The sequence below is a fragment of the Sphaerodactylus townsendi genome, linkage group LG05 (genome assembly GCF_021028975.2).
Source record: "Sphaerodactylus townsendi isolate TG3544 linkage group LG05, MPM_Stown_v2.3, whole genome shotgun sequence".
Lineage (NCBI taxonomy): Eukaryota > Metazoa > Chordata > Lepidosauria > Squamata > Sphaerodactylidae > Sphaerodactylus > Sphaerodactylus townsendi.
The window spans coordinates 78,819,205-78,836,977 of NC_059429.1; the positions used below are offsets into that span (position 1 = coordinate 78,819,205).

Here is a 17,773-nt window from a genome sequence, read left to right on the forward strand (position 1 = left end):
AGGACCATCCAAAAAGCCCTCTGTGGCATAGCCTAACATATAAGTAGGTTTATATGGGAACAGGCTAGGTACTCTGGATCCAAAACATTTTGGAGCTTAAAGGTACATGAAATTGGACCAGGAATGTTCTAGTAGCCCATCATCTTGTCATGGCCTTCTACTCTAGGAGAAAGGGTAGGAAGGGGGAGGGGGGCCATCATCTGGTCATGAGCCCATCCACTCAGCAAGGAAAAGGAGGGAGAGGGAGAGAGCCCATCATCTAGTTGCGGCCCACCCACCCTGTGGGGAAGGGTAGAACAGGAAGAGGGGAAAGGAAAGGGGGCTGTTATCTGGTTGTAGTCCACCCCCACTGGGGGGAGGGGGAAGTGGAGGGAGGGGAGAGAGGAAGAGAATGGAGCTCATCATCTGGTCATGGTCCACCCACCCTGGGGAGAAGGGGAGGGAAGTAGCATAATATAGTGACATAATATAGCCCAAGTGGCCAGTAACTATAAATAATCTGGTTGTTCCATTATGAACCAATTCTGGATAAGGTTCAGAATTATAGTATATTATAGTCATCAGCCTTACAGCATATTACAGTAATCAACCTGGACACGTGGCATGAGTTATTGGGTCGAAATTTTTCTTCTAAAAAACAACAACAGTACAACCATCCTTAGCCAGTAAGCCTCAGTTCTGACCACTGTCACTACCTACATACAAAGATCTAGTGATGGTTCTCAGAACCTGCTGAAGCAACTACATGAGTTGATGGACAGTGTTTTACAGTGGTTAGAGTATTAGAGAATCCAAGGGACCAAGGTACAAATCCCCATTCAGCTATTGGGTCAGTCTCTCTCTCAGCCTAACCTATCTTGTTGGGAGGATAAAGTAGGGAAGAGAGAAGCATATATGCTACCCTGGTGTAAGAAGTAGGGCAGGATAAAAAATGCACTAGAAAGACAGACCATCTCAGTGAAGCTTGCTGCCATTTACTTGGAAGCAGCAGCACAATACTAATCCTCAAACAAACCCGGTAAGAAGCAACTTAAACTCCTTGTTGAAGACTCAATGTTCAGTGATGCCATTTGCTATGCATGTCATCTGGCAGAAACTATAGTCTTCATTACTGTGCCTCACAGCAGAACTACCCGCTTTTCTCAGCTTATCAACACAAGAGAAACATTCAGGAGCTCCAGACCAGCTGCATTCTCAACTTGGTTGTATTTTCTGAGGCATCAACAGCATCAGCAGACTTTGGGGTTTACACTGTTCCTTATTAGAAAGGACAGCCCTCATTCCAGAAGATGGCAAACCTCTAGAATAGCAGACTATAAACTCTTCTATATTACAAACTGCTACTGCTCACCTGCATGATATTTGCAGGCACTGGCTTCTCGAAAGGGTTCCAAATTAAAATTCAGCTCTTTCTAATCTCCGTTAAAGGTGTACTGAATGCATGGAGTGAAAGAAGAAGCAGGAAAATGCTGTTAGGTTTGTGCATGTTCCATGCCCAGCAATTCATAAGGCATGCAAACCAATCAATATTTTTCTATTATCTTCCTCACATGCATTCCATAGCTACATAAGAAGATGGGAAGAGTGGGGTTTTTTAATTTAACATTTGCAACTTTTTGCTCTGGGAAAAGCCTTCAGTATTCTCAATGTGGTCTCATCTAGCACTAGAAAGTGTAAAACTGACCATTGACAATTTAAAAATTGCTGCCACAGAACATAATAACAGTTCCAGGGCTTGATTTCTATCAAAGAAACAGTTTGGGGGAAGGGGGGGGGGATAACCTCCTCTCACTCCAATGCTAGAATGCCAATCCAAATGTGGGGTGGTGGTGGTGGTGGTTGCACAACCGCTATTTAATGTTATAGTAAATAACAGAAGAACCATCCAGAATATCCTACACAATGTGTAGTATGACCCCCAGTAACTGCAGAATATGACCTTTCATACGGCCCTTTGGTACATTAAGAGCACAAAAGCTTTGAAGCTCCACACAGTTGTGACACAGGAAATATTCTAAAACAGTGGAATAATGCAGAGAAGAGAACTATCATTGTCAACAATCCAGTCCTTTCATTTGCCTCACGTGTTCGGAGCCCTTGAAGCAAGATTGAGTACGAAGAAAAACAGAACTGTCTGAAGCACAGGCACAATCAGGGACTGACCTCATAACGCTCTTGACTAGAGCTCATGCTCTTCAGATATGACTCACAACCCTTTGGCTACCAGTAGGGCAATCCACCCCCAGCCTACTGTGCTGTCTTTATCAAAAAGAACGGATAGGCTCACTTGCATAGTGGAAAAGGCTGAGAAAAAAGTGCATTCGTGGAACACTGGGAATAGCGAATGATTACAACAATGGATAATCTCCAAATGTCTGGCAGTGTAGTGGTTGTGGCCAGGCAAACATGTGTATCTTGAAGACTATCTTGAGGCAATCAGACTGGTAGCTCACGTCAGGGTGGTAAGAGTAATAGTTAAAAAACTGTCCTCCCCTTAAAAAGTTTGAAATATAAACAATAATAAAAGAATGGAATGGTCAAATTGTGCTTACACATGACTGAGACCCTTAAAATAATAAGAACAGCAGGATAAAACTTCCACTAGCTCCAGCTATAGAGCAGGCATATAGATAATCTTTTGCTGTCTTCTTCAGCGTACAATCTGTTGTCATCTGTCTCAATATCAGGGATTAGAACAGAAGTCTAACAGGTACCTTCCAGCCCCTGCAATTTGCAAACTAATCCTAAATCAGTGGAAGGATCCTTGGAAGGATGTTCTCCACCAGTGAACACTGTGGCATTTCCAAATGACAGCTGCTGGGTGCATTTATCTTCAAGTCACAACCATGAATGGGGGAAGAGGGAACAAAGGTTGAAATTTCTGAAAGGTGATATCACATGTAACATTACCCAACTTTAGGTCTCTTCACACATTAAGGAGTACACAGGTTAGGTCAAGGGTTCCCACCCTGTGTCCTATATAACTGTCATATGTGATTTGCAGGTTCTTCTCAATTCCCAAGCATGAGGAGCCTGATTCATATTTGGTCCATTGGGTGAAACTATGTATTCACTCATGGGTTTCCTCAAAAGGCTAGTGTCCCCTGAAGTTCATTTCACATTAGGAAAATGGTGTGTAACCCAGACCAATCCTGTGAATTCCATAATGTGTGAAGAGACATGATGTCAAGTGGGAGATCCATGACTTGGTCTCTCAAGGTTTTGTTTGATGTTCAAAAGCAGCTATAGAGAGCCCCTAACTTAGATCAGGCCATGACACAGGAAAAGAGGGGAGTTTAAATCTTTCATCCATGCCATTCCTCAATAAAAATTGTACCTCAGAAACTACTCAGGAACTGGTAATGGCAGTAATGGTGGTGGGGATGTCAGGGACAATATGGATACTTGGGTACTTGACTCTTTTCCATATAGGGGCTAATACCAACTATGAGGAAGTGATTGCTGTTGGGGAAATAGCATGAGGGGAAATAGCTCAAGCATTGTATCAGAACAATACTTTCCTGGGAGTAAGTATTATTGAGTAGATTTGAGTAGGATTCTGAGTACACCTGTTTAGGATTGCTCTGATAGTGTACAAAAAGGAGGTCTTTTGCCAGTTTGTACCGTGTCTTTCTTGCACTAAAAGAGTCAGTGGTGCCAAATGAACATAAATCAACCCTTCCAGAAGCGCAGAAAGGCCTCCTTTGTGTCAATAATTAGCTAACAGCAATATTCAAACCCATTCCTGGGGGATAAATATTAGACAGCATTACCTCCTTGGCAGGGCCGATTGAGCTTCGGGGATTACAAGCTACAGCTTTGTGGACGAGGGAGTAACAAGCCGCCCAAAGCAAAGACAAGGTGATTCACCTCAAGAATATGTGCATCATTCCTGCACATATAGCATTGATGGGAAAGCCATTTTTCTGCAGTAACATTTAAAACCCTGATGTCACATAAATTGGACTGACCTCCTTTTCCCAATCAATTAGCACTTCTAATCTTGGACTAGTACAATTCCATGTGAAAAACTTGAGCAATTGCCCCCAACCACTTGATTTTGGACCTTCAAGTGCTACAACATCAATCATCATAGAAAGAAGATAAGACAAAATAGTTCCCACATCACGGCTGTTAACATTGACAGGATGTTAACACTGACTCTTTCCTTTCACATGATGTGGCTTCTTCAGGATACCGTGTCACTGTAATAATGCTGGCGGAATTTTGTATCAAAGTGAGTTCCATAAGGTGGTTCAAGGCACTAGGAATTTCTGGCCCTCATGTATCCAGCAATCTTGCCCATACCGTGCATATGCACTGACAGGGTTCAATTTGACTTTTATTGGAAACTACTAGTTGAGGGCAGATTGTTCAGTACAATGACTGCTAACTTCTTAGCACCAATCTGATTCCTCTGTTTACTTCTGCCTTATTCTTGCTCAGTTCCAGTTTTGAGAGTGTTTTCACATATGTACCTTCAATACATCTAGTGTTTTCACACATGAGTCTTTAATACACTGTAAATATCTGAAATATTTATGCAAAACAGGAATTCTGTTAATACAAGATACAGTGTTTTATAATCAGGCTATTCTCTACTTTGATGGCCCCATCTAAAGGAGGGAGAGACCACCAATGGGAGTGGGATGTTTGCCTTCATTGGGGAACTTGCTCTGGCAGAAGAACGAAGAGCGAATCCACCAGTGTGCAGCCATCGTGACCCTCCCCAGGACTGGGGTGACACCACACTAGCATTCCAGCGCCCCAGCCATGGGGACAAGCCGGGGGAGGAGCTGACGATAGTCAGCTTCCTCCCAGCCATTCTCCACCTTACGCTGGCGAGCAGCGCCTGAGACATAAGCTACGAAAAAGGTGGTATAAGTCTATTAAGCCCCATAGTGGTTTCTCGGCAGTGGGCATGGTTTTTCCTTTACAAGCCTCCCCACACCTCCGGGAAGTCTCTATGGGAGCGATGGGGTGGTGAGGTCACAGCTGGCCTCCTGGCCACTTGGATGGGGTTATAAGTCACATTAAGTGCTTCCTGATACTTAATTTTCTGACCTAGAACAATCCAGGATACTGGACTGGACATTCCCATTTTTAGTAATTTTGAAACCATGAGAAACAAGTGTTTTTTCGGGAGCTTTTTTTGATGTGAGGGGAGGAGACCCAGAAATGCTGAGGAAAGTGAAATATGCAATATTTATTTCCATGTCAAACCTAAACTTATTTACTGCTTTAACAAACTTTGCATATAAAATTGAGCTATCAACATTTTATGGAATTAAAAAGTATAAATGCTTTAAATCTGCTATAAGCAAAATTGCGAATATAGCCAATTCTTGACAGAGAGGGTAAGCCGATGCACACGATGCTAGCTTAACATGTGCCTTAGTTTTTACAATCAGACAGGAACAAGTTAAAGTTGAAATCAGAAAACAAATGTTGTAAATTAAAGTGTATTCTTTGGACAGAAACAGCCTTATACGTTGACAATAGGACTTCTAGAATATCGTCAACTTCTAACACTGAAAACACTGAACTCTTTAATGTATTATTGAACACATTACAGCATAGTAATTGCTGCCAAAATTATTCACATTTAAGCAATAAACGAAGCTATGTTTTATATGCTTACAGTATACATAGAAAATATAATCAATATATATATTTCCACACTGCACCAATGAGGATATGATCAACAAAGGTGCAAAATGGAACTGGGGTAAAGGTTGCAGACAAATCTGAAATAAAAATAATAATAATTAAAAATTGGGAGGCTAAAACTCCCCAGAATAGTAGAACCAACACGTACAAATTGAATAAAAGAACACCCATGGAATTCTCAGTTGCTGCTGCAGATTGCTAGAGAACCACAGTGACACTGCCAAGTCTTGGTTTCAGCTATGCTGGAGGGAAGCAGGAGTGGACTTGGGGGACTAAACAGCCCTAGAAAAGACCTCCCCTACCCACTCTAATATCCCCCGAATGGAGGAGAACTTCCTAAGGAACAGGCCCATTTGTGACTACTGGAAATTCACTACCCAAACAACTCAGATTGGCCCAGTGGTGGTAGCCTCTGCACAACTTGGCCCAGCCTGGTCCAGCTCAGCTCCAGCCACCAAGCAACTGAAGCCGGCCACTCTGCCATACCCCCGAGTCAGACTTTTCTCAGGGAGAAGCTGTCCAGGGTAGGAAAGAATGAAACATTGAAGACATGGAAAATGTAAATTGGCTGGTAGGTGGAAGGAAAGAAGGAATCAGGCTTGGCAGTAGCCACTTTACACAGAGCCTGGCTCAGCAGTAGTAGCCACCCCACCAATGATCCCAGGTTTGGCCACTATACCACTTGGTCTGGCATGGCATAAGCAGTGGCCACTGTGTCAGTGGCGTAGCTAACACGGGGCGGGGTGGGGACAGGCGCCCCAGCCAGATACTGCTGGGGTCATGTGGGGTGGAAAATCACCCCCACACCCTCCTCCTTCCCCCCTCGCCCCACCCCTGCCAGACTTGGCAGAGGCCACTGCTGGGCTGCGTGCACCCCTGCCCTGCCACTGGCTAAGGTAAGTGGGGGGTGTGGGGGGGGGTGTGGCGCAGGGGCCCATGGGGGTGTGTGTGGAAAACTTGGAGTCTGCCCTGGGCTCCATTTTCCCTAGCTACGCCCCTGCACTTTGTCACTAGGTTCAGCCCAGATCAGTGCTAGCAGTGGCCACTGCCACTTGGCCTGGCACTAATAGTAGCCACTGTGGCATGTGGACTGGCCCTATACTAGCATCCAGCATGCAACTAGGCCAGATCATTCCTGGGGAGAGGCTGCTAGAAATAGAGGTGGAAGGAAAACTGAAGAGGGGGCACAGATAAAAGTAGTTTGGCTGATGGGTAGGTGGGAAGGAAAAAAAGGAAGCGGCAAAAAGGAGAGAGGCTATGAGGGTGCCAGAGAAGGGAAAGAGAAAACTGCGGGGGAGGGATAAAAGTGGAAAATGAAATGCCCCCTGCAAGTCCTTCCAAGTCCCCACTTGCCATTATCAAATCTGAAGACAAACTTAGATAAAAAATTTCATGCAACACACTTTGAGCAAGTAAAACCTTATCTTAAAAAGAAGCACCCTCATTTCAAAAGATGACATATTTTGTAGTAGTTTCATAGAGAAAGTATTTTGGGGGGAAATTGATTCCCCTTCCCCTTTCTGAACTTTTACATCCCTAATGCTGGATGGACAGCAACAACTCTTATCCTGTAAAACAATGGTCACCTCTGTTGAAAAATTAGTTTTTTTCCAGCTCAAAAAAGATACTCCAAAACATTATCTCCTCCCCCTCCCCAAGGATACCTGCTAAAATTATCCTGCAATGTCTTCCTGTTTCTGTATGACATCAGAATAAAGACTAGTGGCATGGGGGGGGGGGGGAGCGACAGTGCGGGTAAACTCTAGTTCCTTTGTATGACTCATCAACCCATCAACTTGACACCCAGCCAAATTGCAACTGGAAATTATCATTTAAGAACAGTACCTAACAAAACCAGCTCAAGATGAAAGCAAACTATTTGCCAGTGGCCACTGTCACTGCAGTGACAGGCCACTGGCCACATGGAAAAGGGAACAACAGCAGTAGAAGTCAGGTCTCTTTGGAGATCCAGAGTATGACATGTCATAGCAAGAATGTTTACAAAAGTGGCTGAGGTCTGGGAGCTGGAGGGGTTTAAATAAACTTGAAATCTGCTTCCTTCCCTAGTTTCACAAGCACCACTTCCTGGCCCCTTCTCAGTACTTACAAACTCTCAGACACTACAGGAAATGCTCAATGAAGGCCAACTTAAGTTCTTAAGTCATTCTTTCTTGAAAACACACTTTGTTGGCAGTTTGATACGAGTTCTCACATAATAGCTTGGGTTAGAAAATTATTCTTCTGCCTGATTGTTCTGAACGAGATTCACAAACACCAACTCTGATTCTCAAACAATCATGCAGTGGCATTACACTGTCTATTGCAGAGCCACTTTACCTCCTAGGACTATATGGACTCTGGGGAAAGTTATAGGTAGCTCCAACTGGTGCACTCAGTGACCCCGCACAACCAACCCACGAGAGGCAGAAGTATTTAGAGAGACACTAGCCACCCAGAAGGGATCAGAACCCTTGGGAGATGAAACCACAGAACATGCAACACTGGGTGTGGGTCATTTCTGATCACAGCCTGCTTGCTCAGTACACAAGCAGGAAACCCACAAACTACTGTAATCAGTTTATCTCTTGCAAAGCCACTTTGACAGCAGACAGAGTCTGAATTTTGGTACTCTAAAATTATTTCCACCTTCAAAGCTGAATAGAGTTAAATTAACATCGGACTTAAAACAGGTTTCATTAAATTGGTCCCAAATGCTGTGCAGACATTCAGTATTTTCAGAAATTGCCCTCTGATGCCTGAGTTTGATCTGGATCTGACATTAGTCAGACTTAAACTGAATTAAGTATGTGCAAATGAATCTAAGCAAATCAGCTTTCAAAACCATTCATGGCCTATAATATAAATATGATTTTGAGTCTAGCCAGGGTCATGTAACCCTTTTTCTGGCTGCAGTCTTGATTGTAGCCTGGAAGTTTCATCAACCAACAGTATCTGCCAGCACTTAAATATCTGAGCCACGCCACTGTCTGATGGTTACAACACACATGTATATGATTGCAAAGCAAGGAGCTGGGTATGAATGGTCACGGGTTTTTTTTAAACACTCACTACAGCAGCAGAATGGGAAAAAAGTTAAAACCAGCCATTTTCCTTTAACATCTACTCAGTTCTGCAGCTTTAAATGTCATACCCTACACTATATTGTCCTCCATAGGAAATAGACTATGCGTGAAATCACCATTTCTATAGCCAACATGAACAAATAACACTTAGAATGATATAGGGAAGAAACTTCTTTTCAAATATTGTTGCACCAACAAAAGCAACACACCAAGGAATAAATACTTACATTCTTTCTAATTTTGAAGACTAAGGTCTTCTAAAGGGATCTCTGTGTGTGCCTACAAATCACTATAATAACCTGAAAACCAAGGTAGTTATTTTTTTGTTATCATGAGAAGAGGGTTAGACAGTCATCTAAATAAACCTGACAGATAATGGGGTAACACACAAGCGTTTTTATCTGTAAGCACACAGAGGGAGAAAAAGATGTCGAACGCCATAAAAATAGTGCAATGAAAGCCATTGGACATCTGGCTGAAAGGTATGTAGTGATACCAAATTATAGCCAATGAACAGCTCTATCCTCTTTTACTGTCTGTTTTGTAGATTAACAGCCATAACTTCTGCTTGCATGACATGCTCTGTTTAAACTAAGTGTAATTGCAGTGACAGGCTAAAAAGCAGTAGAACAAATGTTAAAAGGATAATTACAGATGTGGGAAAAGAAGCGCATGCCAGGGAAGGCAACCTTCTGCCCGACCAGGCATGCACAGCACAAGGTTGCAGGCTAACCCCCACCCCCGAAGAGACGGTACTTATCAATCACTTGCCACAGCACACAATAAATGACTGGTGAGGGGTATAGTCCCATTCTCCTGGGCAGGGGCTGCACACTGCGCTGCCTTGTGACCAGGGGCGTGCCGCCCATGGGGACATATGGGGTGATATGTCCCCAGGCAGCCGCCATCTGGTCACATGGAGGGTGGAAAATCACGTGCCCCCTACTAGCCTGGGCTGTGCCTGCTGTAGTGCATGCCTGCTGTAGCGCCCCCCCCCCCCGGGCAGTATTCTTGGCAGGTTCACCAATGGCTGTGGGACTTGTACTGCAGCTACCTGAGCTGGCAGAGCGGCCTGGCCTCGCTTATGGCCGGAGCCGCCGCAGCGACTGCCCCACCTCCGCCTGCCTACTACTACAGTCCCAGGTATCACCTCCTCACCACCTCTCCTCCACCACCCTGAGGCCAGCAGCAGCACCGCCCACAGGCCTCTCACTTGGTAGCAGCCAACCACCAGGGTCACCCCCCGGCCCCGTGAGCCAGCAACCCGCCCCCGCCAGCTCCCTGTGGGACCCAGGCTAGCTGGCAGGTAGGTGTATCTAAGGAAAATGAAGCCTGGGGCAAAATCTAGGGAAAATGTAGCTGGTGGGTGGACAGAAAACTCAGATTTTACCCCGGGTTCCATTTCCCCTAGATATGCCTCTGCTTGTGACTAATCTGACATTTGTTTTTGAAAAGATAATTGGTTTTCAGGGCATGAGAAATGCCATAAACTATTTGATACAGTGCCATATATGCAATTCTGAATCAAAGAGCTATGAACATTAAAACTGAGAAGCAACTAGCTACAGACAAATCTATCTAGTACATTTTTATCACACCCTTCCAACTCTCCCTTCCTCTATTTCATCCTCACAAACAATAACCCTGTGATGGAGATTATGCTGAGAGCGAATATTAGTCCAAGGTCACCCAAGCTGAATGGGGATTTGAACCCACGTCTCACCAGTACTAGGTCAACTCTCCAATCACTGTTTCACCCTGTTACTTAGAAATGGTGATTTTTTACACAAAAGGCAAATCAAGTTCAAACTGAAATTAAATTATCAGATAGCAGGCCTCAGTGACCAGACCTGAGACCTATTTGCATTCAGCATTTCCCTGAATGACCTTGGGACCATACAAAATATGTTGATTAAATTCATTGACAAAAACAAGTTAAAGGATGCTTCCAATAAGTCTGAGGATCAAGCAGCAATACACTGTAGTATCTTTTAAAAAGTTACACACAGCTAAGCACACTGACTTCTTTCTCTCACACTGCCTCGCCTGCCCCCCCCACCCCCCCCGCCAATCACCCTCAGTTTTCTTATGCTCCTCTCCCATGACTGTACTGTGGAGTCCCTTCCCATATGTGAAATATGAGTAAAGGGGGGGCAACAAGTACATGTGTAGATCAGTGGAGGCTTGAAAGGCAAGTGTGGGTGATGCCTGGGTTAAGCAAGGAAAGAGGCGGAAAACAGGGCTGACATGGAAGGTGGGGAGGAGGACCTCTGAATCTGCCTGTGCTGGTAAGGAAAGCTTTTCTCCACTGAGTGACCTAACCTCATCCTTCTGCTGCTTATCTCAGCATGAGTACAAACAAAGGCAGGAGGAGGCTGTTGACCATCCTCTTGTGCTCATGTGCACCAGTAACAGGCCCCCCAAAAGCAGGAGAAGAGTGGCAGTTCTACAGAGTTCCACAGCACACATGGGGTGAAGACCACTGAATGAAGTGATACATATCTAGTTAGGATAGGACAATGGTAGATTCCTCACAGGCCAAGTATAACTGGTGTCGGACGGTATATAAACTGAGGGGTTTTTTTGGGGGGGGGGGGAATGTTACACAGGTCCTGTTCCCAAAATGTGTTTGGCCCGTTTTATTCCTCTCAACCAACTCTACCAATCGATAACAATTGCATTCAATAACAATATTACCATTTCCAATCATAGAAACCAAAAATAACTATTTGTACTTAACAAACGCATATTACATTCAAAAACAAATCCCAATATGACTAACATCACCTGGAACAATATTTAAAATAACGCTATACAGAAACAATTTCTATTAACTACACCCCTTGTAAATAAATTGCAGTTTCTATCATACTCAACCCAAAACAGCAATCATAACCACCAACATACTAAATACATTATTCTAAATTTATACAGTACATAACCCTAATATATCCAGATAGTATACTAAATGCCCCTTGAATAACCATTATTTACAATTCTTTATTAAATATGAGACCACATATCTTCAAACAGCTTCCAAAAAATGTTATTTTAAGAAATTTAATTGTTAATATTCTATAAGTGTAAATTTATCACTTTATCAAATTTATCACTTATTCACTTTTAATGAATTCAATCCAAGGTTCCCATTTGTCTTGGTAACTCTCATAAGACCATTTTCTCAACAAATGCGCCATTCGATCCATAACAGACAAGTACTCCATTTTTTCCCTCCGTTCCTCCAATGTTGGTAATTTATTCGATTTCCATAAACGAGCAAGAACAATTCTGGCTGCCGCCACTAGATAAAAAAATAAATGCTCATACCTTTTTGGTATCTCATTCTTGGAAAGAGCAGGACTCATCAAATATATGACACACTGAAATGTAAATTGTAGCCCAACAATCTGAGTGGCCTGCTCATGTATTTGTAACCAGTAATTCCTCACTTTACAGCAATCCCACCACATAATTCATTCTTGGTGTCTAAAATATGAATCGAATTAAAGCTATTAAAATGCATGCTAGATTGAAAGGGAGGATGAGCAGATCCCTGGATAAGGGAAATCTCTAATTCACTTGTTATTTTCTCCGTGCAGTAAGAGAGAAAGGAAAGAGGCACCCGAAAACTCAAGGCTCCACCAGAAATTGGCCTCAGAACTTTTGGAAATATAGGGGAAATTACACAAGATTTCTAATCCCCAGAACATGTTCTGAGCTATTCTGCTTTCCACATTTCCCATTACAGAAGTAAGAAGAATGAATCCCGCCTCCCCAACATGAAATGTGTTGGCTTCTAGCTCTTTAGATAGCCCATTTATCTACCCATCCAATTCATTGTCAGAAGAAAAAGAAGCTTCTACTTAACAGCAGTGGCGTAGGAGCAGAAGTGGCGTAGGAGGTTAAGAGCTCGTGTATCTAATCTGGAGGAACCGGGTTTGATTCCCAGCTCTGTCGCCAGAGCTGTGGAGGCTTATCTGGGGAATTCAGATTAGCCTGTGCACTCCCACACACACCAGCTGGGTGACCTTGGGCTAGTCACATCTTCTCGGAGCTCTCTCAGCCCCCCCAACTCACAGGGTGTTTGTTGTGAGGGGGGAAGGGCAAGGAGATTGTCAGCCCCTTTGAGTCTCCTGCAGGAGAGAAAGGGGGGATATAAATCCAAACTCCTCCTCTTCTTCTTCTTCTTCTTCTTCTTCTTCTTCTTCTTCTTCTTCTTCTTCTTCTTCTTCTTCTTCTTCTTCTTCTTCTTCTTCTTCTTCTTCTTCTTCTCTTCTTCTTCTTCTTCTTCTCTTCTTCTTCTTCTTCTTCTTCTTAACTCAGCTAATTTACTCAGTATAGTATACAGAGCAGTAGCAAGGGGGAACTGCGCACAAGGCACATGTGTACCCTGTGCCCCTGCCATGCCCCTGAATTACCCCCAACCCTGGCGCACGCCTGGTGCAAAACGCCCCCCTTCCCCTGGGCACTACGCCACTGAAAGCAGAAGTTCAGTGATATACCATCTTACATGAGGTACATTTTAAACACCAGATGAGTACAGGGAAAAACAGAAAGAAGGGTCTGAGGCTGTCAGTCAAACCACACACAGACCAACCGTCTACTTTTACTGCTAGTTCTCAAACCTCTTTGTATGGTTTCCTCATCTCACTATAATTCCTCTCTTATTTTTCCTTAGCTGCAGTTCACAAACAACAGACCACATGCTCAAAATAAAAAAATATATATATGGTGCAGAGTTAGCAATATACCCTACTAGGGAACAATTCTGTGCTCCTATTCTGTCAGAATTAAGCACATTTAACAGATTTAAATATATCTGTGTAGTGTACAGTCCTTCCTCTAGGAGCTCTTCAAGAAGCTACACATAACACAGACTCTCTACCCCCTATCCTCTGGTATCCTTTTCTGATCCCCCTGGCTTCTGAGATTTCACAAGGTATGTTTAAGCTTATCTCCATAAAGTCCATACTTGGTTTACTCTCAGGAGGTATCAGGAGGTATCCTGCATCAGATACCAAACTCTGTTCTTCTATTGTGTAAATCTGGACATACTATATTGACATCATTGACTTTAGGCAGGGTAAAATGCATCCTGTTAAGAATATCTCCTAACTTATTTTAACTCCAATATCACATTTAAGACACTCTTTGGGCTGTTTATGCCTTTTAGTCTAAGAATGGAAAGGAAGAGAACATTCAGCACTGTGATTGGTGGATTGGATCCTTGATCAATTTTCTAACTAATTATTTTATGCACAAATAGAATGCATTTGCACAATGGGGGTGGGGTGGGGAAGGTGCCTCCTGCATCCCTAACTGTCATGAAGCATCCTATAGCTTCAAAGATGACTCCTGTTTTTAAAGCAATGGCAGAATTCTCTTTTACAATTCTACCTTCCCTTTCTTTAGGGCTTCCCAGAAAACCAATCTAATCTGAAACAGCCAGGGTGGAGAATGCACAAGCCAGGAAAAATCACCCTGTTTTCACAACCTTTAGGCCAGTGGACTGTCTCACTTTGCTGAGACCCAGGTAGATGGAAAACACTAGTAACCTCACAGCCAGCAGCTTCTTTTATTCCCCTTGCAAAAAGATTCTGTGTGGCAGTGATGCCATGCTAAACAAGGAGTAACCAAGACAAGACCTCACATCCAAGACTTAGCAACTTGCTTTGGTATTCTTCCTGGAATTAAAAAAAAAGTCCTATGAGCCCCAAGTGACACTAACCTGCACAGCAGTGCCCTCAAGCATGGCTGCTGCTGATGTGCATGCTGTATGGAGGAGATGCTTCTCTCCATGACAGTGGAAATGACATGCTGCCAAAACAGCAGTCTCTAGTCTCAGCCGGTATCAGGACACAGGACAAAGCTTTTTTTCACCCTCCAAACTCCAAATCAACTGAGTGCTTATCCCTGCAGGATGACAGACTGCGCTGAGGTTCCAAGGCGGCACCCGAAACAAAGCCAACTCTTTCTTAGCCCTACCCTAAAATGCAGTTCATAGGCCAGAGCTCACAGTGGTTACCACTAGATGCTGTTTCCAGAACCACATCACCAATCATTCAAAACACAAACAAAACATGCACATCTGGCATCCTCAGTGACAAGAGTCAATACAAAGAAACCTTTTTGGTTGTGAGCCTCTGCATGAACACCACCCTGACCCTGAAATGGGGAGCAACTGCCTGGCTTCAGGTGAACAGAAAAGGAAGTGATGTGTCTCCAAACCATTTGCACTTGACATGGTTTGCACACACACAAAATGGCCAGGGAGTAATTGCATTTGGTGAGGGGACAGATAAGAGTGCTGTGGGTGTGAAGCAGCACCGCCATTCACAGAAGGCACTGCATAGCGATTCAGCCCTAACCCCACCCTAAACGATGGTATAGCATTCAAAGGACACCTGCACTGGGCAGACTGGCGCACAAACATCGGTATCGGAAAAACGAAGCGACAGCCAAAGAAAACAGAATCTTGCCGGAGGGAGATAAAAGGCAGCTGGCCCTCATGGCAGCCTGGCAGTGACGGGCTTATTAGAAATATCAATAATAGGGAGAGACAGTGCCTACATCCACACACCAACATGACTGAGGGGAAAGGCAGCAAAACGCACTGCAAATGTATGAAATACAGGATTTCCTTGTTTCTCTTGCTTCAGCTCGAGTCAGAAAAAAAGGAGGGGCAGCCCTGCATCCCTTCAAAAGACACATCGAAAGAACCCTCTCCTCGCATGTGCACTTAAGGGTGAAAGCAGAAAAACTGCCTGGCGTAGAAAAGAATAGGCCAGGCCAGGGCTTCATCAGAAGGGCTCCAGATCACAAGAGACACACTTGGGAGGGCAAGAAGAATGGGGCGGTTTTGTCCGTGAAGACCCAAAACATCGACGTATCTGCTACGATCACAAGCACCGACACAGAGAGAGGGGAGTCCAGCCACTGGGGAGCGGAGTCCAACTCTGCGTGACCCGGGGCAGCAGAGACAAAGAGGAACAATACTGATCCGAGGCCACATCCAACGCGCCCGGCAGAGCTCACACGCCCCTGCAGGAGACAGGCACGCGCAGCACTCCCACCTCACAGGCACCGGCGCGCCACCCTTGCAGGGGAGCAGCTCCGCTCCACCCGCCGCTCCTGGCCAAGATGCACGTTCGGGCGTCCCTCCAAAGCCCCAGCAAGACCTGCAGTCGCCCCCCCCCCCACTCCCCCAATGAATGGGCCACCCTGGGGGTCACGCTTTGTCTGCCCACCTGCACCAAGATCCTTTCCCGGGCAAGACAGACGCCCCCAGCCCCCCGGACCACCCCCCCCCCCGCAGGACCTCACCTCACTGCCACCTTGACGCTGCAGCTGTCCCCCGGGGCGGCCATGCCCTCTTCTTCTTCCTCCTCCTCCTCCTCCTCCTCCGCCGCCGCCACCGCCTCGCCGCGCCGAAGCAGAGCGCTGCCCTTCAACCACCATGGAGCACTGCGGGGACAGGGCCAAGGCGAAGCTCGGGCTCAGCTAGGAGCACGAGGCTCTGGGGCCGCCCGCGGCCAGCGATGGCATGCTGAGTTGCCTGCTGCAGCCGCCCGCGCTTCCTGCCTGCGAGAGGCTACACAGCACTACTCGCCATCCCGTCCGCCCCGCGGCAGCAGCGGGACTGGGCTAGAGAGCGCAGGCTGCAAGCGAGCCGCGAACGGGGAGGCGGGGAAGGAGAGAGAAGGAGGGACTGCCAAAGCGTGGCCCACCCACCGGTCCGGGGAAAAGGAGGCGGTGTGGGGAGGGAAGGAGAGATAACTTAGATTTGCCACAGTGGGAGAAAGGGCTGGGGAGCTGGAAAGCGGCGTGGTTCTCTCTGAAGGGGGGCGCTCCATAGTGTCCCGTTCGGAGTCCGTGCAGGTTTCTTCCCTTTCGCTGACTCTATCCAGCAGCCCCTGCAATTAGAATGAGAACCTCCATCCATTCCATTGCAGGTAACTTCCAGGCGAGTTTGCCTATCATTGCCCTTTAGGGATGGCCCAGCTTGGTCAGGGTAATCAGGGCTCAGGCATGAAAAGTGAGGAGTGCGCTACGGGAGGGAAATGGTGCCTTTCCTTGCTGGTCAACTTCCTTAGACTAAGGGGTCCCCTGGAAAGGACCCCAATAACTGGTTGCCACCACACAGGAGGACCTCCTGAGAACCTCCAGACTAACCCACTGAGAAAGTGGTCTTCCATCTAGGAGTCTAGGAGTCCAGACGCTCTTGTGCTCTTGCAAGTTTTAGGATTTCTGTCACAGGCAGGAGTGCAGGCCCTTTATCATGATCTGGTTTATTTATAGCATCGCAGAACTAGATCCCCCCCACCCCGAGTTATGTAATTGAATGTGTGGGACTGGATGTATTGATGGAGAGTGGGAGAAAGAGCACTGCATCAAGAGAAATTATTCATGTGGTCTTGCATCTGGCCTGGGGTTGCCATGTTTTGAGATTGGGAGAGACCTCGGTGGAGTATAATGCCACACAGTCCGCCTGCCAAAGCAGCTATTCTCTGTCATCTGGAAATCAGCTGCAATTCTGGGGGTCTGCAGGCCCCATCCTTCTCTGCTCACAGTCACAGAAGACTTGGAAATCTGTAAGGCACTTGCAGCATGATCACGAAGAATCTTGGCCCATGTCTTGAAATTTGATTTACACAATAGTAACCGGTGAACATTGTGCTATCTATGCAGGCCCAGAAGGCTGCCAGATTCCCTGCAGGGCTTCCGTGCCTTGTAGAGCCAGAGAGTAAGAATCTCATGGGAATTCCCTTTCTCATTCAGCATGATACACTGTTAGAGTCCCCTCCTTTATTGAGTCTAGCAGCCCATATGAGAGCTAAATCCTGCTAAACAAGGCAACTAATTGGGGCAGCCTTGTGTGGTTTTTCTATTGCTGCTGCAGCTGCCAAAATAGTGCAACAACAGTGGGGCTTTTATGGGGCAGGTTTTCCTGCAGTTTCCCTGGTCTGTCTTCACTGAGCCACCAGGTTTGTGAGTATTTTTTAAACTGCCAGTTAAATATT

The 17,773-nt window shown here is 45.5% G+C and overlaps 1 protein-coding gene across 3 annotated transcripts in view; it reads right to left on the minus strand.

Annotated features, from left to right (window-relative positions):
- Positions 1-16,415, minus strand: part of KIF21B (kinesin family member 21B) — an 82,218-nt gene extending 65,803 nt beyond the window's left edge. For 2 of the 3 annotated variants that reach the window (XM_048496081.1, XM_048496080.1), the window contains exon 1: positions 16,077-16,414. In XM_048496081.1, coding sequence (XP_048352038.1) covers positions 16,077-16,120 — 44 coding nt within the window. In that variant the 5' untranslated portion in view covers positions 16,121-16,414. Of the gene's footprint in view, positions 1-16,076 lie in introns of all 3 variants that reach the window. The other variant, XR_007244485.1, reaches the window with a different exon arrangement.
- Between the last annotated feature and the right edge of the window lie 1,358 nt (positions 16,416-17,773).